The sequence below is a fragment of the Brachyhypopomus gauderio genome, unplaced genomic scaffold (assembly GCF_052324685.1).
Source record: "Brachyhypopomus gauderio isolate BG-103 unplaced genomic scaffold, BGAUD_0.2 sc135, whole genome shotgun sequence".
In the NCBI taxonomy this organism is placed as follows: Eukaryota; Metazoa; Chordata; class Actinopteri; order Gymnotiformes; family Hypopomidae; genus Brachyhypopomus; species Brachyhypopomus gauderio.
In genome coordinates, this window is record NW_027506956.1 from 337,895 (window position 1) to 363,533 (window position 25,639).

The 25,639-nt window shown below is 44.7% G+C and overlaps 1 protein-coding gene across 1 annotated transcript; it reads right to left on the minus strand.

The window, feature by feature from the left end:
- Window positions 1–346: 346 nt before the first annotated feature.
- On the minus strand, window positions 347–24,353 carry atp7a (ATPase copper transporting alpha). Its single transcript, XM_076994117.1, has 23 exons — window positions 23,798–24,353; window positions 22,227–22,351; window positions 19,143–19,623; window positions 18,280–19,008; window positions 17,450–17,659; window positions 16,454–16,617; window positions 16,201–16,362; window positions 14,761–14,837; window positions 13,957–14,179; window positions 13,413–13,646; window positions 12,798–12,892; window positions 12,135–12,262; window positions 11,829–11,983; window positions 11,571–11,705; window positions 10,901–11,095; window positions 10,455–10,637; window positions 10,118–10,328; window positions 7,938–8,084; window positions 7,091–7,233; window positions 5,868–6,071; window positions 4,349–4,466; window positions 3,407–3,509; window positions 347–3,054 (listed from the first exon to the last, which is right to left on the minus strand). Exons 2-23 carry the CDS (start codon window positions 22,344–22,346, stop codon window positions 2,781–2,783), a joined length of 4,491 nt encoding a protein of 1,496 aa, XP_076850232.1. The 5' UTR covers window positions 22,347–22,351; window positions 23,798–24,353; the 3' UTR covers window positions 347–2,780.
- Window positions 24,354–25,639: the final 1,286 nt, after the last annotated feature.

Consider the following 25,639-nt stretch of genomic DNA (forward strand, 5'->3'; position numbering starts at 1 on the left):
GATTGCTACATCTATCACCACTGCTGTTTTCAGCGTATTGTTAGGTAATACAATGTCTTCTGGGTTTGCTACTTGTTTATCTGTCTGGATCCTGAGATCCCGCAGGACCTTAACCTTGTTTTTCTCTATCCTCTGCAGTACCTCCCATGTAGACTTGTGTGTGTTTCAAGTAAACAAGACATTTCAGACTCTAGTACATCTAGATCTTTAACTACATTGCACTGATTACACCGCAGTTACTTCTATTTTAATGAAGACACCCAATTTAATAAAGTCAACAGGAGCAGCATCCAACATGAAAAAGAAAGCAAATGCGTCAGCTGACCTACAAAAAACGCAAAACAAAGCCGATACAATCGTTTATTGACAGAATGTTGTAGGACAATAAAACATGCCAAACGCACATCATTAACTATTCCACTCAGTCCGAGCTTCCAAACTCAGTCTAGGAAAACACACGAGAGGAAGAGCACTGTGCAGCAACCACTGGTGACTAGTAAACGCTTTAGCACTTCAGTCCCACTTTGGCCTTTAATAATCCTTCAAGGAATGACTCTATAAGAAAGGCACAGTGACAACTTCCTCCGCTCCATAATCCCTCTTCCTCTTTAGCTTCTCCAATAAGCAGTGTGATGTGAGAAAGCACAGGGTGGACACATTTCACCGGTTTATTGTTTTGAAAAAGGCACACATCCCAGAGGACACTTCATAATCGATTACGGCTGAAGGAGGATCCCCCCCATGTGACTGGTCATCAGGGACTTTTAAATTATTTTATTACCCGAGCCTATTATGGCCAATTTGCAGGATGTCTCCTTCAATAACATAAGAGTGCAGGACCAGGTTATGGAATCAATATGACATTAAAAAAAGAAACACAAGCACATGCTTGAAGAAAACACAAGCACATACCCTCAGAAATGCTTCAAGTATAGAATCTTCAGATGTCCATCTTCTCCTGTTTTTCACTGAGTGTATTTCATCTGCACACTATGAAGAAATGAATTGTAGTGTCCAGGCAGTATCCAACCTCCTGCTGTATGGAGCTTCCACCGTTATGAACCAGGCGTTCAGCAATTGGCTTAATGAAGGATATTATGGCCTAATGCAGGCCTCTCAAGTCTTACAGCCTACATATGTAATAACACACAGTTCACTGTTTTTTAGTTAAAGGAGCAGTTTAACCTATTGTGCTAATGTTGTTTAAAACTAAGGAGGTCTGGCCTGTTCAGTCACGCAAGACGTTGAAAGGGTTGCGTTCTAACGCCAGAACCCAAGTTCAGTTCTCTGTGCTGACCTACGTTGATGTCCATAAGAGGACAGTTTCACTTATCACAGTCATGTCAGCAGTTAAATTATGCCATTTCTAAAACAGCGTTCATCATTCAAACCAGCAATACTGTTTGGGTTTGTGAACCTCACCTTTCTACTTCAGCATCTTATCAGTTAGCGATGCCACCAAAGTCTGATTTCCTTATGAAATAAGCTACTGTGTTATGTGTGTGTGTGTGTGTGTTGATTAAACCATCCGAGACTTCTCTTCAGAGACTTCCCTTCATTTAGATCCACAGATTCAGTCCCACACTGTCTTAATAACTGCTTGTTAGTTATTGATATTCTGAAGAGCTTCTAGAAAGCATAACAGCAGCAGAAATGCTCAAGATCAACACTGACGCTGCTTTTTTAAGCTATAGTAACAAAAAAACAAATGGCTTGAGAAAAGCACAGAAGCTTTGGACTTTAAAGTATGTTCTTTAGTGTAAATTCAATTGGCTCTCTCTCTTTTTTTTTAAACAGATTCGGGTTCACTGCTGATTGATGTGCACAATATTTACCATATCCAGTCACTGGGACAACAGAGAAATTTATGATGCAGAGAGGTGTTTGTTTTTTAAGGCTATTTAAGCACTATGTCAAGAACAAATAACTCTTGCTAGCTGGTCGACACTTGCCTTTTATACAAGAGGCAAAATGTTTTCTTTGGAATGTATTGTAGTCATATTACCTTGACAAGCCCCCAAAAGTGTTGGACTGCAGACCCAGCAGGTTGAGTCCCAGCACCAGGGCCGTCAGAGACCGAACACTGAGTTAACAGCCACAGAGGAAACATGATGAATTACTTTGTCTCTACAACGTGAGACTTTGTTGCTTATAAGCAAAGCAATGTGTCTTAGCCATTCCTGAAGGGGATGCTCCGCTTTGCCTACTGTAATGCAACACTCCCAGTCAGTGCCAGGTGATGAGACACACACTAAAAAATATTTGGATAAATAAATCAAATTTTAACTTATATTTCTACCTAAATTTGATCTATTACTTACATTATAAAGTATAAATAAATGATATTATAAATATTCTTTCAATTAAAATCCTTAAAACACAATATTCACAGGAATAAAAGACTTCAACGTGTAGGCTAAAACGTGGCATGCCTGAAATTCTTTGGGTTGATGTAGATTGTCTCTAAAGCGGAGCCACATGACTCTGTCTGCGTGGCCTCCGCTCCTTCCCCAGGACGTGTGGTCCTAAGCTGCAGACAGGGCTCCACAGGCAGTAACGCGTGACCTCAGAGGGCAAACCTGTAGCTGCTACCGCCCAGACCTGCCACTCCCAGAGGGACTGGTGCAGACAGGCTTTTTTTGTTTTTTTGATCGAGAATGGAATCACCATGGATACTGGGCCTTTAGCCCCTCCCCTGCAGGCACTGAGGACTGTTGAATATAGGAAGCGGTTCAGCTCTATGCGGTAGCCCAGCCTCCTCTTTGCCAAAGCCCCGCCCCTCACACATTCTCCTCTTCACAGTGGGCTCCGCCCACGAGCAGCGAGTGCTTGTCGGCCTCGTGCAGGGCCATGCCGTTGAGTGAGTGCTTGTCGGAGCGCAGGGAGTTGATGGAGGCGCGGCTGTAGTTGACGATGCGGTCCAGCAGGCTCAGCTTGGGCGAGGAGCGCCGGAGGTCGCCCATGCCCACGTGGACGCTGACGTCCGATAGGCTGCCCTGCTTGCGCTGCCCAACCAACTGCTGTTCCAGCTTCTCTGCAGTGGGTTTAGTGTAACTACGGAAACAGGAGCAAGGGGAGACCAGTCGTTGACACGATGACACGAGCTAGATGGATCTGGCCCACGGCTAAATTAACCGTTTTATAGGCAAACGTACATCAAACATTTTTACAGACATTATTCCCCAATTTCCTGATAGAAATATTGTAATTCAGAGCATTTATTTGCTGAGACCAAAAGATCGAAAAAAATAAATTACGTTATAAATTATGAATGGTAACCCAAAAAACACAAACAAATGAAGCAGTACAAAACAAAAACAGCTAGAGAGGAAAAGACCCTGTGCTGCCTAGTAACAGCCTGCAAGGCGTCCGAGAGCAGTGTGTGAAGAATCCTGGAGGAGCTCACCATTTCAGCAGAAGGGAGGAGAGGACCACAGACACGGAGGAGGCTGCCATAGCAGCGGAGCCCATCCAGGGTTGCAGGACCAGCCCTATAGGCAGGAACATGCCTGCAAACACAAGCCCATGTCACTGAGATCAGCACAGCAGCATCACCACCCACTCAGAGCGACTCGCATGATAATGGGATTAGAGAAAGTAAGACGATCCCAGAGCAGCAAGGATCATAGGTGATTTAAGATTATCATGCAACCTCTGTGTACCTTTATAAACATTTGATTGCTTTAATCTTAATTTGGGATTTATCTGATGCTGTTTACCGCAGAGAAAGACAAAATGCGTGAATGTCACAAAAGTGTTAAAAACACAGTCATTAGCCTACTGCAAAACTTTATGATTGTGGGCCTTTTCCTAATAAGAATAACAGTAGGCATGAACGAAAAACAATGAAAAATTCCAGATGAACTTTCTGCAAGCATGTCAGACAGTACTACCTGAGATGGCCACATCACCAGATATTCGTATCATATACTGCTTATACTGCTCAACCAATCAGATTTTATAATCATATCTGTCCATTGTATAAAATGAAACGAGAGAGAAGGGCTGTTGCAGAGCTCCAGGAAATCAACAATCCGATGACATCATTTTCCAATGTCAACAATTCACCACGGTGATGATGATGATGATGATGATGAACCCATACATCACGACGGACTCACTGAGAATATGATTCATTTTTACCAGCCTGTGTTCTCGAAGTGGTGACAGGCATTTGATATGTCCTCACTGGTGTGAAGCCGGCTAAACGTATTTATTTCACAAGAAAATAATTTCTTTAGTCATTAAAGTTCTGGGGGACGTCCTGCCTCATTTGTTCCCAATACGGTCCTGTTTGCTATGCATGAATTTAAAAACATTAATCGCCAACATTAATGCATGTGCTCACCAGCTGCAATAGGGATTCCCACCAGATTGTAGATTAGTGCAAACACAAAGTTGATCCGGATCCTTTTGACTGTCTTCTTTGATAGGTCAATGCTCCCAACCACATCAAGCAGATCATTCTGCGTATCACAGATTACCAGCAAATGCAGAAATAGGTAATACAAATGAGGTTTCGATTAACGAAAATATGTATCCAACATTGATACTTTGAGCATTGAATACTCATCACTTCAAAAGTTTTAAATATAAACCCAAAGTGGTAAAGTGCTCTACGTGTTCTAGTGTGATGGATGTGTCCACATATCCGTGATGAGGTCAAAGTGGCGGAGTGCTCTACGTGTTCTAGTGTGATGGATGTGTCCACATATCCGTGATGAGGTCAAAGTGGCGGAGTGCTCTACGTGTTCTAGTTTGATGGATGTGTCCACATATCCGTGATGAGGTCAAAGTGGCGGAGTGCTCTACGTGTTCTAGTGTGATGGATGTGTCCACATATCCGTGATGAGGTCAAAGTGGCGGAGTGCTCTACGTGTTCTAGTGTGATGGATGTGTCCACATATCCGTGATGAGGTCAAAGTGGCGGAGTGCTCTACGTGTTCTAGTGTGATGGATGTGTCCACATATCCGTGATGAGGTCAAAGTGGCGGAGTGCTCTACGTGTTCTAGTGTGATGGATGTGTCCACATATCCGTGATGAGGTCAAAGTGGCGGAGTGCTCTATGTGTTCTAGTGTGATGGATGTGTCCACATATCCGTGATGAGGTCAAAGTGGCGGAGTGCTCTATGTGTTCTAGTGTGATGGATGTGTCCACATATCCGTGATGAGGTCAAAGTGGCGGAGTGCTCTACGTGTTCTAGTGTGATGGATGTGTCCACATATCCGTGATGAGGTCAAAGTGGCGGAGTGCTCTACGTGTTCTAGTGTGAAGGATGTGTCCACATATCTGTGATGAGGTCAAAGTGGCAAAGTGCTCTACGTGTTCTAGTGTGATGGATGTGTCCACATATCTGTGATGAGGTCAAAGTGGCGGAGTGCTCTACGTGTTCTAGTGTGATGGATGTGTCCACATATCCGTGATGAGGTCAAAGTGGCGGAGTGCTCCATGTGTTCTAGTGTGATGGATGTGTCCACATATCCGTGATGAGGTCAAAGTGGCGGAGTGCTCTATGTGTTCTAGTGTGATGGATGTGTCCACATATCCGTGATGAGGTCAAAGTGGCGGAGTGCTCTACGTGTTCTAGTGTGATGGATGTGTCCACATATCCGTGATGAGGTCAAAGTGGCGGAGTGCTCTACGTGTTCTAGTGTGATGGATGTGTCCACATATCCGTGATGAGGTCAAAGTGGCGGAGTGCTCTACGTGTTCTAGTGTGATGGATGTGTCCACATATCCGTGATGAGGTCAAAGTGGCGGAGTGCTCTACGTGTTCTAGTGTGATGGATGTGTCCACATATCCGTGATGAGGTCAAAGTGGCGGAGTGCTCTACGTGTTCTAGTTCGGCACATTTGTACACTCACTCTGATGAGCACCACGTCCGCCGCCTCGATGGCCACGTCAGTGCCCGTGCCGATGGCGATGCCCACGTCGGCCATGGCGAGGGCGGGCGAGTCGTTGACCCCGTCTCCTACCATGGCCACGCGCTTCCCCGCCTGCTGCAGCTGCTCCACCTTCGCCACCTTGTGGGAGGGCAGCACCTCCGCAAACACCTTCCTGATGCCCACCTGGGCAGAGAGCAGGCACTCACGTCAGTGCCAACCACAGCCCGTCCAACGGACGCAGCCGGGTACCAAATCACTACGCAAACAGGTGTTTTAGTCTGGCAGGGTTACAGGGACACTTTAATAAAGTAGACTTTAATTTTGAGGGGTGTTTGTGTGTGTGTGTGTGCGTGGTTCCGTTTTCAGCACTTTCAAGGTCCATTTTCAATATTTTCCAGCACCTTACAGTTGTAATAAATAACATTTATACAAATACACGTGTACTAAAAATGATGAATTTATCACATTAAAAGAGGTGGTACCATATTTGATAATAGCAGAAAAATGTGTGTATTACATAAGTTTAAGGCGTATTAAGCTAATTTACTATGCTAGCTTTTTTTTTACGATTTACTCCAGTAGCTAACCTAGCTACCAAGCTAGCATATATTTTATTTAAAGATCGTTTTAAAAACACATTTTTTATTTATGTTTATTTTACATTTATTGTCTTAATGTCTTCACGTTCTCTCAAGTTTCACGGTGGAATTACAAGAGTTGGTATATTTCTTGCTTATATTTGGAATGTAATACTAGTTCACTTTTCAGCCAAATAGCTATTTGTTGTGAAACTAAATACAGTTAGAATTTCAAGCATTTTAAAGTATTTTAGCCAAAATTTCAGCACTTTTCAAACATGGAAAATGCGACATTAAAATCCAAGCATCTTCAGGGATCTCAAGCACCCGTACGAGGAAACGTGTGTTGGAGTTAACACTGCACAACTGAGGTTGAGAAGACAACTGTAAAGGATACAGAGCTACAGAAAACAAAAATTCAATATTTAACACTTTAAGCCCTTTCAGCACAAAAGTGCAGCTTTGTTTCTCAGGGGGAGCTACGTTCAGAATGGACAGCCATCTCAAGTTTCACCTTGGTGCCTTTCACAGCGGGCTTGCAGCAGAGAGACCTGCATAGTAAGTGAAGGCAACACAATGGGGTGTGGGCGGAGGGCAGGTGTGGGCGGAGGGTGGGTGGTGCACCTGGGCAGCGATGGCCCTCGCTGTCTTGCTGTTGTCGCCAGTCATTAGCACCACCTCTAGGCCCATGGAGGCGAGGGTGTGAACAGCCAGCTCGGCTTCAGGCTTCACCGTGTCTGCTATGGCAACCATGCCACACAGCACACCTGAGCAGAGCAGAACACACACACGCGCACACGCACACACAGGGGAACACATCAGGCCCATGGGAGTAACTCACAGCAGAAACACACACAGCCATAAAACAACCCTGAACCACTTCCTGTTCTCTAATGTCAAAGGAAAGAGGTTGTAAAATCACTATCACAGTCGACGTTAGCTCTTGGGATGCTAGACACGTGACTGCAAGACACGTGAACCCCCCTGGTTGTGGACAGCAAAGCCAGGGGCGGGTAGAGCATCACATGAACCCCCGGTGTGAGGACAGCAAAACCAGGGGCAAGCAGAGTGTCACGTGAACCCCCGGTGTGGGCACAGCAAACCCAGGGGCAAGCAGAGTGTCACGTGAACCCCCGGTGTGGGGACAGCAAAGCCAGGAGTGGGTAGAGTGTCACGTGAACCCCCAGTGTGGGGACAGCAAAGCCAGGGGCGGGTAGAGTGTCACGTGATCCCCCAGTGTGATGACAAAGCCAGGGGCGGGTAGAGGGTCACGTGATCCCCCAGTGTGATGACAAAGCCAGGAGTGGGTAGAGTGTCACGTGAACCCCCAGTGTGATGACAAAGCCAGGGGCGGGTAGAGTGTCACGTGATCCCCCAGTGTGATGACAAAGCCAGGGGCGGGTAGAGTGTCACGTGAACCCCCAGTGTGATGACAAAGCCAGGAGTGGGTAGAGTGTCTGCCTCCACTCACCATCCACGGCCACCAGCACCGCGGTGCGTCCCCGCCGCTCATGCTCCGTCATGGCCTCGTCCACCTCGGGCCGGATGTGCAAGGCGTTGCGTCTCATCCACTCCCTGTTCCCGATGAGCACCGCGTAGGAGGCTGACCGCACCAACGCTGAGCCAGCACAACACAGCACACGCATGGTTAACACACCCAGCTCCACAACTGAGGAGTAGTAAATAATAATAATAAATAGGGATCATGATGGAGGACAAATTTCTACTGATTTTAAGAACCAACTCAACAGAGTCTTGCAGCAAATCAATCTGAAAGGGCTGGGAAGTTACAACGGTAACTTTACAGTAAGTCTTTACAGTAAGGAATCACATTTGCAACTCTAAGAGATTTAATTAACTTTGGGAAAATATTTATTTATGCAACTTCCAGTCTTGTTTATTATGGCAACAAGTGTCTAGATTTTGAGAATAAATAACAATATGTAAAAAGAGAAAAAGAGTAATGTTAATTGCAATCAGTACTTAAGGCAGCACCAAGACACAATCTCACTGTACAATCTCGCATTGTAACCCACTCCTGATAGCATCCTGGGTGTAATCCATGATCACGCCCAACCTTGATAAAACCTCTTATTCTTTTCATTTTCTATTTTAGCTACCCTATATTTCCAGAAGTAATTGCTCACCCATCCAAATTTTTGGAATCAGGTATTCCCATAACCCAATAATTCCAATTCCATGGCCACAGGTGTATAAAATTAAGCACCTATGCATGCAGACTGTTTTTATAAATATTTGTGAAAGAATGGGTCACTCTCAGGAGATCAGTGAATTCCAGCGTGGAACTGTGATAGGATGCCACCTGTGCAACAAATCCTGTCGTGAAATTTCCTCACTCCTAAATATTCCACAGTCAACTGTCAGCTGTATTATAAGAAAATGGAAGTGTTTGGGAATGACAGCAACTCAGTCACGAAGTGGTAGGCCACAAAAACGGAGCGGGGTCAGCGGATGCTGAAGTACATAATGCGAATAGGTCGTCAACTTTCCGCAGAGTCAATCACTACAGACATCCAAACTTCACGTGGTCTTCAGATTAGCTCAAGAACAGTGCAGAGAGAGCTTCATTGAATGGGTTTCCATGGTCGAGCAGCTGCATTCACACCATACATCACCAACTGCAATGCAAAGCGTTGGATACAGTGGTGTAAAGCATGCCGCGACTGGAATCTAAAGCAGTGGAGGTGCGTTCTCTGGAAGAATGGTCAAAGATCCCCATAGACACCTTCCTAAACCTTGTGGACAGCCTTCCCAGAAGAGTTGAAGCTGTTCTCGCTGTAGACCAACATCATACTGAACCCTATAGATTAGGAATGGGATGTTACTTAAGCTCATATGTGAGTCAAGGAAGGTGAGAGAATACTTTTGGCAATATAGTTTATATAGGGCTACCTCTTAGATAAACTAGGTAGTGTAGATGACAGTCAGTTGACAATTATACATCTTCACAGCCCTTTATCAGTGAATATTGAACAGATCTGATTCAGTTTAATAATGATCGTAATAGTAAGGATTTAGTTGGACAGATATATACCGGTAATGTGCGATATGTGCCTGTCCCGAGAATCCATCAACAAATCCAAATGCAGTGTGTACTAGTTTGTTTGATATTTAATATGCCTTTTGAGTTTATCCAATGCATCTCCACTGAAGTTTTGTTTCCAGAGAGGACAGGCAGGCGAGAGGTAAAGACAAAAAGATAAAACCATGTCAGCCCTAACCTGGACTAAAGGATGGTGTGAAAACTTCTTTATCAATGCATCTGTGTACATATGAAGCACTGGGGGTTTTAACAATATCCAGAGATGTTTAGAACACTGAGGCGATTAGGATCTGGGCTTTAATTGCATCTGTTAGCTTTCTCCTTTAGGGGATCTTCCGAGGTTAATTTATCATTTTTTTGAATGGGGTTTAAAGTAGATAAAGAGTCTAACAGCATTAAGGAGGCAGGTCTGAGACACTATGATTCAAACAGGTTTCCATGGTACTGCTTAAACACCACACCGATACCCTTATTCAGGACTTTCCTGTTCTTGGTTTCACCTGTTACTGAGATATATTAGAGATTAGTTAGAGATTTTTAAGAAAGGGGAATTATAAGGCCATAAGGAGCCATGCCTGAGGACTCACTGAGTGGTTCTGGGTCCATGATGAGCGGGTGCGTGTTGGAACTGGCTCGTGGGTCGCTGATCTGCACCAGCGTGGCGCTGCGCTGGTTCTCCTCACCATCGCTGTCCTCCCTCCTCAGCAGGTTCTCCGTGTTGCTCACCTGACACCGCACACCGCAACCCGGCACCGCCTGGAAGTCCGTGCAGGTGCCAAGAGAATCCGTGCCCAGCTCCTGAACACGGAGGTTACGCAATGACGCTCCACCCGCCCAAAATGGACATGCAGACATGGCCAACGGGCAGAAGAGACAGCAGCATTCATCAAAGCCACAGCGAGAACGGCACACAAATGAGCGAACCTGTTTGCAGAAGCGAGTAATGGCGGCTCCTAGTGGATGCTCGCTGTTGTTCTCAGCCGTGCCCACAACAGCGAGCAGTTTCGAGCGAGGCATCCGGTTCCCCTCCACCAGGATCTTCACCTGCACCACCCTGGGTGCTCCATAAGTGATGGTGCCCGTCTTGTCAAAAACCACAGACTGAATCTGAGAGAGAGAGCAAACATTAGTTCTCTCCCTCACTTTGCATTCTGTAAAAGCAAAAATGAAAACAAGAACCTTTTGTGTGATCGAACACGCAGCCCCTCTACAACAAAAGGATATATAATCTTTTAAAAACCTGCTCCAAGACAGATACAACAGACCTATTGTTACAGTTTCAATTAGCCTAATGCAAAGTAATACCTTCAGGTCTCAGTTATTGTGCAAATCTGCCTGTAAGCAGTGCTGTCAAAAACAAGCCGCCTCACCTTATGAGCCATTTCCAGAGGCTCCCCTCCTTTGATGAGGATCCCGTTCTGAGCGCCGACCCCTGTGCCCACCATCACTGCTGTCGGGGTTGCCAGGCCCAGAGAGCAGGGGCAGGCGATGCACAGCACAGTAATGGAAGCCTGGAAGGCGAAGCGGATGATGGCTTCTGCCTCAGATACACTCTTATCATAGCCCTGCACACACATACACACAGTCACGTTCAGACACACTCTTATCATAGAATGCACACACACACACACACACACACACACACACACACACACACACACACACACACACACACACACACACACACACATCACGTCCAAGGTTCAAGGCCACAGCATGCAAGAAGTCCGCTGTGCAATTACAATCACTATATATGAGAGCCAACGTCCACCCCATCCCAATAGTCTTCACTCTGTGGTGAATCCAGGGAATAAAGTATAGATTTGTGCACACGAGTTACGTAATACACTGGATTTATAATCACATCCACAAACACCACATTGCAGGCTACATTCCACCATGTATGAAGCCCAAACATGTTCAGTCAGGAGAAGAAACGTAGGCAGATTAAAAGGCAGAGAAAGAAATCTGGAAGAGGTGAGCCCAGAACTGGGCGTGGTCGGTTCACTCCTCCACAGCCGCAGGCACTGCAACACTCACAGGGAAATACATCTTGACCAGAGAGAAGTTCACGAATCCGACAGCGATCCAGGACACGAGGGTGAGGGCGGAGACCACCACGATGAAGGGGACAAAATAGCCGCTGATCTTATCCGCAAACTGCTGGATAGGGGCCTGGAGTCGGGGGTGAAGGAGAGGCAGGTCAGAGATCAGAGGTCAGAGGGAACAGGACGTGTTGTGCACAGGCCCAGTCCTGCAAGCAGGTTAAACCAAACACAAATCTATATCCATCTCCACCTTCGAGGTCTGGGCCTCCTCCACCAGCTTGACGATCTGAGAGAGGGTGGTGTCCGTTCCCACGTGCGTGGCCCGGATCAGCAGGGATCCGTTCTGGTTGATGGAGCCGGCGATCACAGTGCTACCGGGTTTCTTCGTCACAGGCATGGCTTCCCCTGGACCACAGAACAGTTTGGATCCGATTAGAGACTTGAATGGAGACTGTACGATCAGAAGGAGCTTCTGAGGTCTTTGTAATTTGTTTTGTAGCCTCTGTGCCTTACACACAATGGTGTGGGGAAAGGTCATGTAAAGGTCACCGCTAACCTGTGATGAGAGACTCGTCTGCCATGGAGTGGCCCTCAATCACCCTCCCATCAACTGGGAACTTTCCTCCGGGAAGCACCTTCACCACATCACCTCTCTGCACCAGCTCCACGTCCACCTGTTCCTCACTGACACAGACAGGGGCAGGAGACAGGCAGACAGGGAGACAGAAAGACAGGGAGACAGGGGAATGTGAAACAAAGGAAGAGTAGAACAGAGGAGGAAAGAGATGAATGTATGTGAGAAAAAAATGAAAATGTGAAGCAGACATTAGTTTTCTTTGATCTCACAGCACGCTTATGTATACATTTTGAACAAACTACCTAAGCCAACCAAGCCTGTTATTTTCCACTGCAGTTTACAGATGCATAGTTCACACAGACCAGAAATATGTTTAAAACATCACAAGTATCTGAGGACAATATGAATATGAACCTGAATGTGAACTAGCGAAGCACAAAGTTGCCCTGCTGAAGTTACACTCATGTTGACAAGTCGTAAGTTGCTTTATAAGCATGTTTGAGCGCATACATCAGAGATGAAACACTGAGAGGAATACAGCACCAGGGTTACGGGACCAGTGATTCAGTGTCAGTGGGTGATTCAGATTCGTATGTGCAGCAGGGAGCTGGATTTACGGCAGGTAAGGGCAGGAAGACGCACCTCAGAACAGTCATCGTATCTCCATTCAGCGTCACAACGGTGGCTTCGGTCGCCTGTAAGCTCATCAGCTTAGACAGAGCCTCTGACGTCTTACTCTGTTACACCGACCCAAAGGAACAGACACGGCCGTTACAAAAAACAACCACTTCACGAGAGCTGTACAAATCAACACAGGTGCACAAATGAGTGCAGCCGGTTCAACGTTTTAACAGCCATATTCAGAAATGTACCCTACTAGCCTCTGGAAGAGTGGAAATGAGGTATATTGTCAATCCAAAACACTGACTGCTAAAGCCAAGTGAGGTAAACCCAAGTGACGAGTGTTTGCCATCTGACTCATTAAACCTGAACTGCACTGAAAATGTCATTTGGTGTAATGAGCTGCAGTTTGAAACTGCGAAAGATATACAGCAAAGTCCTATTGCTGCCATAAACATGCAAAAGAGGTACAAATACCCCTTCAACACACAAAGGATCCAAACAAACCATCATGCTCTAAATACTCAAACACTCTAAAATAAATTTGAATAATACATTCTAAATAAGAAAGTTGCTCAAAACTAAATGTGTACATGTGTGAGAGTGAGATGAATGATCCGTGCGGAGGGGCGGTACCTTGGCTATCTGCTCCAGCCATCTGCCCAGCGAGATGAACACAAAGAGCATGGGTGGTGTGTCAAAGAAGGTGATGGGGTTGACCTTTGCCCTCTCCATCATGGCGACCACCAGGATGACCACGGAGTAGGTGAAGGCGATGGAAGTGGCCAGAACGATCAGCACGTCCATGTTGGCCGTCCAGTGCGTCAGCGCTTTATATGCTTGTGTGTAGAAGTACCGTCCTCCTATGAACTGCAGAATACCGGCCGCTGAATATTGACAGCCTGCAGTACCTCTATTAACCACTGGGAGGACAACGTGGTCATCAGCGTTACAATCGGCAGGCCTCATACGAGACCTAGAAATCACGCTTGGTCTAAAACTGTCACTTCAGTCCAAGCGGCACCCACATGTCGGTGCTCCCACATATTAGTGCTGCTGAGGTATAGCAGGCCCATACATAGATCCTTAATTAGCAAACATCTAAGCCACCTTTCTTCCCAATGTTTATATATATTGCTACTGATAGACAGTGCGGTACAGGTGTTGGGATGGGATCTACCTGCACAGGTACGCAGAAGAGGAAGGAGAGCAGGTTCATGATGGACAGGCCTGGGAGGAGCTGTCTCTCCAGAAACATGTTGGAGTGGTACATCTGCATGTCTTCAGCCGTGGCATTGTGGTTGTGAGACACTTCCATCATGTGATCCACCACCATCATATAGATCATCATCCCCATAACAGGAACACAGAACACCAGGCTGATGAGGAAGGACTTCCTCCATCTGAGGACAAGTGAGACCATGAACACGGTACACATTAACCAACACACACACACACACACACACTCACACTCACACTCACACTCTCACACTCACACTCACACTCTCACACTCTCACACACACACACACACATACATACATAAATTCACACACAAATGACAGCACCTTTTAATTCACTTAAATGACTGCAATGATATGATTGTGCTGATATTCTAGCCTAAACATCAGTAATGGGCAACATAATCTTTAATACAGCCAAACATAGGCATATGTCATTCTGAGAATGATGCTAAAAAGCACAAATTCTGTAAATATTTTTTAAAATTTTAATACATTTGAAAAACACAGTTGTGTGTATATGAGTGTAATGTGTATGCATTTGTAATGACAGCACAGTGAACTGTCAACAACTGATATAATGGAACACTTGGTTCAACTCCACACAGGGGTCAGGGGTCACCAGAGGCCTGCTGGGAAATGTACACTGGGAATTCCTGGCTTTTGCAACTCTAAACAAATGTACATTCAGATCCTTAGACATGCTTATTTCAGACATATAACTGAAACACGTGGTCTCACGTACTGCTGTATCTCTACGCTGTGGTCCAGATGGCTTCCAGAGCGATCCTTTTTCACCAGAGATGCTTCAAACCCCAAGTTCTGTCAAACAAAAGACATTTCGGGGTGATTCCATGGCAACCCATGACTGACCATGAATTTTCATGAGAAAATTGTCATGAATTGTCTTGAGAATAAACAAAAAATGGATGTGGAAATGTCTATAGTACATGACCCCTTGCAAAGTCCTTTAGCATTAATCTAAAACATGTTGTTGTTGAATGCTTCAGAACAATCAAATTAATAAACTATTTTTTTTTGCCAGAACAAAAATCTAACAATTTCAAAACCAGTATCTTCATTAGCCTTCTTGTATATTTGTGTGTTAATACTTAGTTAATACCATCGCATCTAACAGTTATTTGGTGCTGCATAGAAAATTGTCACAATATTGTTAAATATAGACCTACACCTGGTAAAGCCTCCAAGGTATTCTGACTGTGTATTTTCCCCAAGAAGGATTATTGTCATAAATTTAATTTATGAAACAGATTTTTAATAAATTAATAAAATTTATAATAATTTTTTTGTTTTGCATTACTCTATAATTTAATATTTGTCCTTAAATTACTATACATGCTATACATTACTTCACTTCAAGCACCTCAAACTGCTACATGACAAACATGGATTGCACTCTTAGCAACCCATTCTGCAATAAACACAAACCTGTTTCAGATGGAATTGGCCCAGACTTGCTTAACTGTTTTCTAATGAGAAATCAGTACTATCTGTACTAATTTAACTACAAACTGACATTTGTTTGTTTCTTGAACTTATGAACAGCTCAATAGGCATCACAGAGAGACAGAAAACTCAAAACATTCAAATATTTACATAAGAAATAAACCCACAGAATATTACAGTCAATAATAACAATGAAAAACGACTAATTTCTCCAACCCAATCCAGTGAAAAACAGGCAATTGGTGAAGCTTAGAATATACACTGCGAAAGAGGTGGAATTGAGAGGGAATTTAATTCAGAGGGATAAACCTTAAAAATTCAGAAATAAACAAGTGATTGGAGAAGTGCTTTAGGATTTCGCAAGGTGTCAGTCATACATTTCCTACAAGTTTTTATGTGATGTTTTTCAAGAAACATGTGACATGAACTGGGAGGCCTGCATGAGTCAGCAGGAGTGACTTCACCTCAAGCACAAAGACAGCAGACCTATTTGCTTGGGCCTTACATGGTATTATGAACATAGAAATACAGAAATAGAATATAGAAATTACTGTGACACAACTGAAGCATCTAATTCAACAGTCACATCTGAAGATGCTTTGTGAACACCAACCCATATTTAGTTTACTTATTTAAAAACTGGAATAAATGTAAATGTATTCCAACTCCAAGCCATGCAACTAATAAGCTAAAAAACTGTGGAACATGAAAATCTCACCTCCAACAACCTGATAACATCCCGGGGGCCCGTCACCTCGGGGTCATATTTGACGTGGGCTTTATTGGTTGCCAAGGCAACAGAGGCGTAGACGATGCCCTTCTGTTTCGTGAGGTTGGACTCGATTTTGTGCACACAGGAGGCACACGTCATCCCTCTGACCTGATCACCATAGACACAAAGCTGTCACATTTTACCCCGGAGACTTCGGTCCTCATTATCTACCCTGCCACCGGGTCGGAGGGGTACCAACCACGAGCTCCAGGTTGCCGTCGGAGCCGTCGTAGTTCTCCATGACGGAGGCAGTGAAGCCCAGCTCCCTGATGCTCTCGGCGATCCTCTGAGGGTCAATGGCTGCCGGGCTGTAACGCACCTCTGCTTTGCTGGCCATGAGCGCCACCAGCACCGAGTGGACACCTGCATACCAACCGCACCTCGCTCAAATTACACCAACCACACCTCGCTCAGATTACATCAACCACACCTCGCTCAGATTACACCAACCACACCTCGCTCAGATTACACCAACCACACCTCGCTCAAATTACACCAACCACACCTCGCTCAGATTACATCAACCACACCTCGCTCAGATTACACCAACCACACCTCGCTCAGATTACACCAACCACACCTCGCTCAGATTACATCAACCACACCTCGCTCAGATTACACCAACCACACCTCGCTCAGATTACACCAACCACACCTCGCTCAGATTACACCAACCACACCTCGCTCAGATTACACCAACCACACCTCCCTCAGATTACATCAACCACACCTCCCTCAGATTACATCAACCACACCTCCCTCAGATTACATCAACCACACCTCCCTCAGATTATACCCCACCACTCGTGAAGACACTACAGCGTTCACTAGTGAAAACGAGCATGTTTCTGAATTTCAATGGGTTCTGTATGCTGGTCTTACCACCACTACCGACATCATGGACTATAAGAAGCAAATCTTTTTATTTGAAAGACGGCTCATATAAGGCCCGAAAAAAACTATGCATCAATATTAATATTTTGTATATTAATATATTAATTATTAATATATTAATATATTAATAATAATTAAGTGTAATCTTATCCCCATAAGGCCGGTTATCGGGTCTCTATTTATTCATCCTGTTCATTCTATTCAGCAAGGTTAAGAGTTGGAGTGGAGACATTCCTGTTTGTGTCATAAAAAGTGTTTGGGAAGCTCCGCCCACTGTGCTTCTAAACGTTGCCAAGCTCACCGTGTTCATTTTTCAGGTTCCTCTCGATATTGGCCACACACGAGGCGCAAGTCATGCCTCCGACCTGGATGAAGCACTTGGACTGAGCATTTACTGAGGTCTCCACCTCCTCCTTCACCTCCTTCTCCTTCGTGTGCGAGGGTGCGGGGGACGAGGGGGGGGCGTGCTCTGGTGTAGGGCTTCTCACCGCCGCCACCAGTGAATTTGTCTCTGTTTACCACAGGAGCAGGACATTCAAGACAGGTTTGGTTTCACTGTAAGGTCTGAGTGGGCAGTATTATTTACACTGTCAATTAAAGAGAACACTCTAGCGTTGAACAATACAAACCTGTTAGTTAGCATGTAGGGCAGTTTACATGGATTTTTTGTGTTAAAACCTTGGTTTTAAAGTTACAGATGATTCAAAAAATATGTCCTTCAATTTTATCACCTGAAAGTCTATATAAGATGATTTTGATGAAAGCCAGAATTGCCAGCATAGGAGATTTCCAACTGAGTAAACTGAGCTACTAAGACCATACATGAAACATGGTGTTAGCACTCACCGTGACACCAGTGTTAGCACTCACCATGATATGGTGACATGCAACACAAGCTCTTTTCATGACCTGGCTGACTTCAAGAACTTCAGTGTGACCACAATAAAGCCATTATTACAGCCAGTCTCGTCATTACAACCAAGGCATTTCTTCAAGACATATATCAATACACTAAACACTCAAATTTATTCTAAAATGTCAAACGATGAAAGATGGTTACTTAATTCATTTGTTCTTTTCAATTTTCATCCAAACTAAGTTAAAATAACAAGACCCAGGACTTTTGCTCACCAGGCAGAAATGCATCAAAGCCCATATCTTCAATGGCTTCTCTCAGTTCCTCTGGTGTGGTAACCAGCGGATCATATTCGAACGTGCCCTGGTGGTTGGCCAGAGACACCTGCGCAGACCTGACACCCTTCTTCTGAGAGATGGTGTCTTCGATGGTCCGCACGCAGGAGTTACAGGTCATGCCCTCGATGTGGATCTGCACTCCGGTAGCCAGGGGCTGCAGGAAGGTGGGGTCAGGGGTCAGCAAGGGGAGCTTCTCCAAGGCAGACGTGGGTGATCCAAGCTCGCAGGAGGTCAGTTGGGCTTTAAACCTCCCAGGGGGCAGGGCCTCAACGGCCTTCCGCAACTCCACTGCCGTTACCAAGCTGGGGTTGTGCTGGATGACGGCCTGTTCCTTCTCCAGGGAGACCTGCACGGAGCTGACCCCCGCCAGCTTGGCTATATTCTCCTGGATGTTGGCCACGCAGGAGTGGCAGTGCATTCCCTTCACATCCATCAACGTGGTGGAGGTGGTGGAGCCTGCAGGCGGCTTTGCGGTGCCCTCCTCCGAGGAACTGGGAGGCTGGCGGGTGGCGTTCAGAAGACGATCCACGGTGGACAGCTGTAACTGACGGGGCTTGGATTTCACAAAAGCCTTGAAGCCTGCCACACCGATCTGGTTTACAATCTCGTCCACTGAGATCAGGTAAGGCAAATACAGGACTGTGGCCTCCTGAGACTCTAGACCAACTGACAGTGAAAACACAATTTACAAAAGTTAGGACGTTAAGTGACAATTAGGTTTTGCTCATATTTTTCTAATATTTGCGAAGAGACAAAATACAATTTAGCTTGCATTTAACTGAAAATGTTATCGAAAATACCTTTAATCTTCTCCACCCCTTTCAATTTCCCGATTTTGCCCTCGATGGTGGTGGTGCAGGACAAGCAGACCATCCCATCAACACGCATCTTCACCACCTCCGCCCCGCTGGAGCTGCGGGTCACGGGCTGCTCCGAAGCGTCGGTGAGGTGGGGGTCGGGCTCTGGCACCAGGCCGCCCAGCGCCTCCACGAGCTGCTCCACGCCCACCAGAGCAGGGACGAAGGTGACGGTCAGACCCCTGCCGTCAGCGCTCTCCTGGGACCCCAACACCCCCTTCAGCCGGGCGAGGACCTGGCGACAGGCGTCCGGGGCGGAGCCGCCTGTGGGGAACACGTGCGTCTCCGTTGGCACCACCACGGCTGGGCCCCCGTCGGCCGCGGCTGCTTCGAAGCCCATGTCATCGATGGCATCCGCTAACGATTCCGGGCTGTGGTGTGCCTGGTCATATATTACTGTGGCATTTTTATACTCCAGGGACACCTGAGGTACAAGATGTACAACAGTGTGAGAAATGAGGTGACCTTCAGTTTAACTAGCTCTAGCTCGTTGAATTGCCCAATGAAAGCACCTAAAAGCTATAAAAACGACCTTGTAGGCACTGTTAACATGTGCATATCTGAGTGCTTCCACACACGTGTTCCCACCTACAAACTCTATGATCTCCTCCACAAAGACGAACCTTGTGAATCACTCAGTCACCTGATCAATCCAACATGCTCACGAGCACAGTGACTACAAAAGCACCTAGTCAGCATGTGCCCAAGAGACTGCATCGAAAAAAGGGATGACCGGTTACGTCAGCAAGAAGTCAGTCACATGCGTTTAAGCTCAGTGGGGCTTAGTCGAGATATTGCACGTTACAACTACACTGAGTGCAGTTTCTGGGTATTCAAATTATGTAAACTCATTTAAATCAATCCAATGTGGTGCTCGTCATGTTTGCTACAATATAAATGAATGATACTGTACCAAACTGCCATCTTGACCTCAATTTATTGGGCTTCAAGAAAAAACATCACTCTTAACATATTGTCTCTTCTGTGATTTCAGGTAAGTACTACAACACATACAAACAGCCCAGTCAACCGGTCACGAATACGTTCCAAGTTGTGGCGCGTACTTGTATCTAAGAAAAGCCACTTTGTCTCCAGGCTTTAAAAAACAAAACAAAACAAAAACAATATCAGACATTAGTGACACTACTGATCCGCAATGACACAACCACTTCCTCTTTTGCAAAGGTCAGTGCTCTCTTACACATGCATGCAACAGCAGGGTCCGATTCCTTACAAACGCATTATTGCATTATCTGCGTATCTGCGTTGGGTCTGCAGGGAGACAGAAGAATAAAGGAAAGGGCAGACCAAGTTAACAACGATCTGGCCGCATCCCTAAGCCACACGGATGAATGTCTTTTCTCAATTACACGACACTGCCACAGGGAATATGTCAGCAAATGTCATTACGAGTTTTAACTCCTGGACAGGCTGTGCAGGGTGCCCTGATACATTGTGTTCTACTCATTAAATGATTCCTGGAAAACAGTGCATATGTGTATTGTTAAAATATTGTTTGTAGGGGCTCTTGTGCTCTCCCGTTGTGCTTGATGTGATCCTGCAGATTACTGTTGTAAAAGAGTTACTATAACTCATCTGAAGAGCTGATCAGGACTGCGCGTGGGAACAGAGTGTGAAAGTCGATCCTTAAACTCATTCTCCTGCTCCTCTTTCTCCTCACGCTTCTCCCTGCACCTGCTCAGCCTCTCTGACGGTTCCTCTATAGCAGCCAAACACAACCCTTTACCACAGCAAAGGAGCCACCAGTAGCTACCAGCCTTTATAGCACTGTAGTAACCGGCTTTTGTAGCACTGTAGTAACTGGCCTTTGTAGCGCTGTAGTAACCAGTCTTTGTAGCGCTGTAGTAACTAGCCTTTGTACTGCTGTAATAACCAGCCTTTGTAGTGCTGTAATAACCAGCCTTTGTAGTACTGTAGTAACCGGCCCTTGTAGCACTGTAGTAACCAGACTTTGTAGCACTGTAGTAACCAGCCTTTTACTGAATACAAAAACGTTCCAAGGTGTGGTCCATACTTACATGTAAGAAAGACAGTCATACAGTCAGGGTTAAAAAAAAAAGTTAATAATAGACACTAATGTGACACTACTGATCAGCAATAGCTCTGTACTGCTATTGTGAAAGAGGCATTATATTGACACTTTTTATGGGCCTTTTACAGCTTGTAAGTGCCACAAGTTTTACTCAGAACAATAAAACACACTGGCACAGAGAAACTAGAATGTGGAAATGAAAGTAGAGGATTAAAATAATTAAAAGATGAATGGTGGAGACAAAATAAGGGTTTTAAGTCAAAGGTTTGGTGAATTAAAAAGTCAGGCTAAAGAAAAAGGTTTTTAGCTTAGTATTTAAAATACATTCAGTGCCCAGCAGAAAAAAAATGCCTCCCAGCATATGCAGATTTACTGTTATCAAATCAAAACGCAAATAAAACCCAGTTGCCAGAGTGGGACCTGTCAGTAGTTTCTTAAACACACTCGCACACACTTGTGAAAAGGATCTGAGAAGCTGAATCAACAACAGTTGATTTTTGCACCGAGTGAACTCACGACCACCAGATAAACAAAACTAAATTAAAAGATCAATAAACTCAAACACATCCGTCAAAACACCTTTTTTTTTTTACTCTGTTCTACTGGCACCTTTTCAGTTCATAAGGCTGAAAATCATAGAGTGACTGATCAAAATGTAGAGATGTTTTCTTTAGAACCTGATTTTTATTTTTTTTTTTGCAAAATTGCATGAATTGCATGTATTTTTCCTGTAGCTGTGATGTTATAAAATGGGAATTCTTACATAATTGCTTAATAAACAACTCCAGTTTTTAGATGATCATCTAGTGCTCCATACGCTGAACAGGTGTACATGAAATGGAAAACAGTCAAAACCAGTTTCCCCTAGAGAATCTCCAGATACTGCACTGTAAATCACTGCTACAAACATGTTACAACAGACTCATAGTTTGGTGTTACTGACAAGTTAGGGATACTTTTATTTTATATTTTACCTCTATATGGACAATGCCTGGCTTCTGGCCAATCTGTTGTTCTATGGTCTGGACGCAGGAGCCGCACGTCATCCCCTCCACCGGCAAAGTCACGGAGCACAGATCGCCTCTCCGGGTCATACTTCCTCTGGGGGGACAAAGACGACACGGGATGCACGTTAACGCCGCCTGTGAACCCAATACCACAACAAGTGACGCCGCCAGTGCACATGAGCACTGACCTTGCTATGCAAATAGCAGGCATGAGGCTCACGTACGCACGGCATACACCAGTGTAAATGTAGAAAGATGGAGCCAAATAACCACTCTGCTTGCCTATTCTCTTGGCTGGTTTTAGTCAAGAAAACAACATATAAAACAATAATACCTTTAAAAGTATTGGGTAATAACTTCCTTATAAAATAAAGGCTTAGGCAAAAGTAAACCAAAACAGTTACTACCCACAGGCCTAGCAGTCACATGCTGTATTTTAAAGTAACGCAGCATCACAAGACTTCATGTGAGGAAAGTGTAGACCCCCTTATAATCCTCCAACTACAGTACACAGATTTACTGACCAACAAGCATACCAACATTTCCCACTGCTCAGATAATGATGCACATGCACTAGTCTCGTGTAAACCTCTCATCCAGTCCACCACCAGAGCTTACATTACAACCAAGTTTTAGTTTTCTGTCATGCTATGCGATCTAGCAGCCATATTGTGAACTCTTCTCCATATCTTTCCAAATCAACAAGTTTCAAGTAAATCAAGTTTCTCAACAAGGATGCATCACAAAAGAAAGACTTTGGCATCCACATTCGTGCCATTAACAGCATTAACACCAAGAATGATGTACACCCATCAGAGCATCTGACCACGGCCTTAGTCCGGTGCAGATGTCCCAGTATTTATAAAGGTAACGGAACTTTCTACGTTATATAGGACAATCGTGGATAATTAAGTATATAGCTAGCTAAGGCTGTTTAAACTAGTTTGATAAAAACACTGATGTCAGCCATCTGATGAGCCTCACGGATGTTTGTTACAAGTAATCATAGCTGGGTTATCACATCTAATGTTACATCTAATTAGTCCTGAATCTTAAATCACGTTGGCCAGCTAGGTAGGCAACATAAGCCTCCTTGATACTGTTCCCAATAAGAAGGGACATTGTGCACATAGCCACCTCGCTACATATCTTATAGCCAGTTCACTACAAAGTTTGCCAGTGTGGTTATCGGTAGTTAGATAACTAGCCAGTTGTCCCTGTGCTAGAGTACGTAGGACACCGAGCTAGGCTAGCTAGCACGCTATCTGTCAACTTATGACAGCTAACGAAGAGCTAGCTGCTTTAACGTGCCTGCTACCGAAGGATGGCTGACTAATTTAACGCTGGGTCAGTTTAGTTCAATAAAAGTACTACTACCTCGCTAAAATCGACCCCTTGTGTCTTGGGATGAAACTATCTGGACGGCTAGTCAAGTGTACTAGCCAGCTATAGGGATCATTAAAACCGAAACAACGACAGGGTAGGTACAATAATAAAGTTAATCAACTAGCTTTGCAGATAGCGACCGTTTTAATTACCTTTGTGGAAGATGCGGTCCGAGTATCCACAGCTGTGTTGAGGTCGTTAGCTAGCCAGCTAGCCACTTTCTTGGGGCGCTGCAAAAACAGCTTTAGTTCACACACACTTGGCGGGTGTGACTCCCGATAACTTACGGACTGACGGACTGACTGACCGGCTGGTTGGCTGACTGACTGAATGACTGACGGACCGACTGACTGACTGGTTGGCAGTTCTCCGCGTTTTCTCCAGCTCGTCGTTGATTTCTCATTAAGCCACTCTCCTGTGATTTAATATCCTAAGGACAACCGCACTGGAGAAAAAAATACCTCAACTAGTGCAAGGTAAACTAGTCAAACAGGGCGCCAATTTCAGTGTAGTTGTCACTTTGCTGTCTTCTTCAGGCCATTTGGAATTTCAGCAGAATTACTTAAGATGGACATAAGACTCCTAACTACCAGCAGCCTACCGCCTCTCCTGGCAGTCCGCCTGCAGTGCGTTCGTGTGGTTCAGCACACACTACCAACTACGCAGTAGTGCTGTGTCGTTCGCCAACGATTCGTTCGAATGAACGATTCATTTGAGTGAACGTACTGAATCGAATCACTTCCTCAGCTGATTCGTTCCTTTCTCGGTTCAGTAGTTGAACTCAGCAGCGACCGTGCAGGACGGCAGGGGAACTGCGGTGTGGTCTGTGAATCACCGAATCATCCGCGAATCTGGTGGCGGAGACTCTCATTGCGACGGAACTGCGCTTGCTCAGTGATTCGTTCACTGAACTGGGATCCCGTTCACTACCGATTTCTTCACTGAACTGAGGGCTCCCGTTCACTCTCTGATTCGTTCATTGAACTGAGGGTTCTCGTTCACTCACTGATTCGTTCACTGAACGTACTGTCACTGTGATTCACATTCGCGCTGCCACCCAGATAACTGTTGGGACGTGATTCACGTTTGCGCTGCCACTCACATATTTTCTTTTTGATTGCACATTTATGTTGATATTTTCTTCTGAATGTAGTTTTATCTTAATTTTGCTCTTAATTTAATATTTATTTTGCACTGAAAGTTGTATGTTAGTTCATACTTGTTTTTTGTATTATGTTACAGTGATCCCGCGCCACTTCATGCTTCAGCTTTTGCGAATTCACTCTTTCGCGGGTTTTTATAAGATATTAATGGGAAAAATAATTTGCGGGTTTTCGCTTTTTTACCGGTTGTCTGTGGAATTCGATCGGCGGAAAAAATATATATTTTATTATTATTTTAACATGACACAATCCCAAAATGTATAAAAATATATTATAAGTATTAATTCTAACAATAAATGAATGTTATAAATAATAAAATATTACGAATTACAGTAAATAGTGCATATTTACTCTCAGAAACGAGAACCAGCATCGCTTGCCTGAGACGCTACTCGCCTACATGAGATTGTAAACAACACGACTTGCTCGCTGGACAAGCACACATGCACAGAACAGTGTGTGGGAATGGGAAGGGTTTATGTAACGTAAAGGTGTGGGAGGGTTTATAAAGCCTAAATATAGTGTAGGCTATAAATACTTAAATAAATATACTGTTTTTACTTCGTGGATTTTCGGTTATTGCAGGTGGTTCTGGAATCTCCCGCGATAAACGAGGGATAACTGTATTTGTATTGTGATTCATATTTTCTATAATAAACCCAACATTTAGTTGCATATTTTTTATTCATAAATTGTTTACAACACTCTCGTATTCTGGTCCCTGAGGCTGTGAACTAAACTGAAACATGAACCGTTCAGGCATGTATCAGTTAGGTGCTGATAAGCACTGAACGATTTGGTGAACGAATCTTTTTAGTGAACTGATTCTAA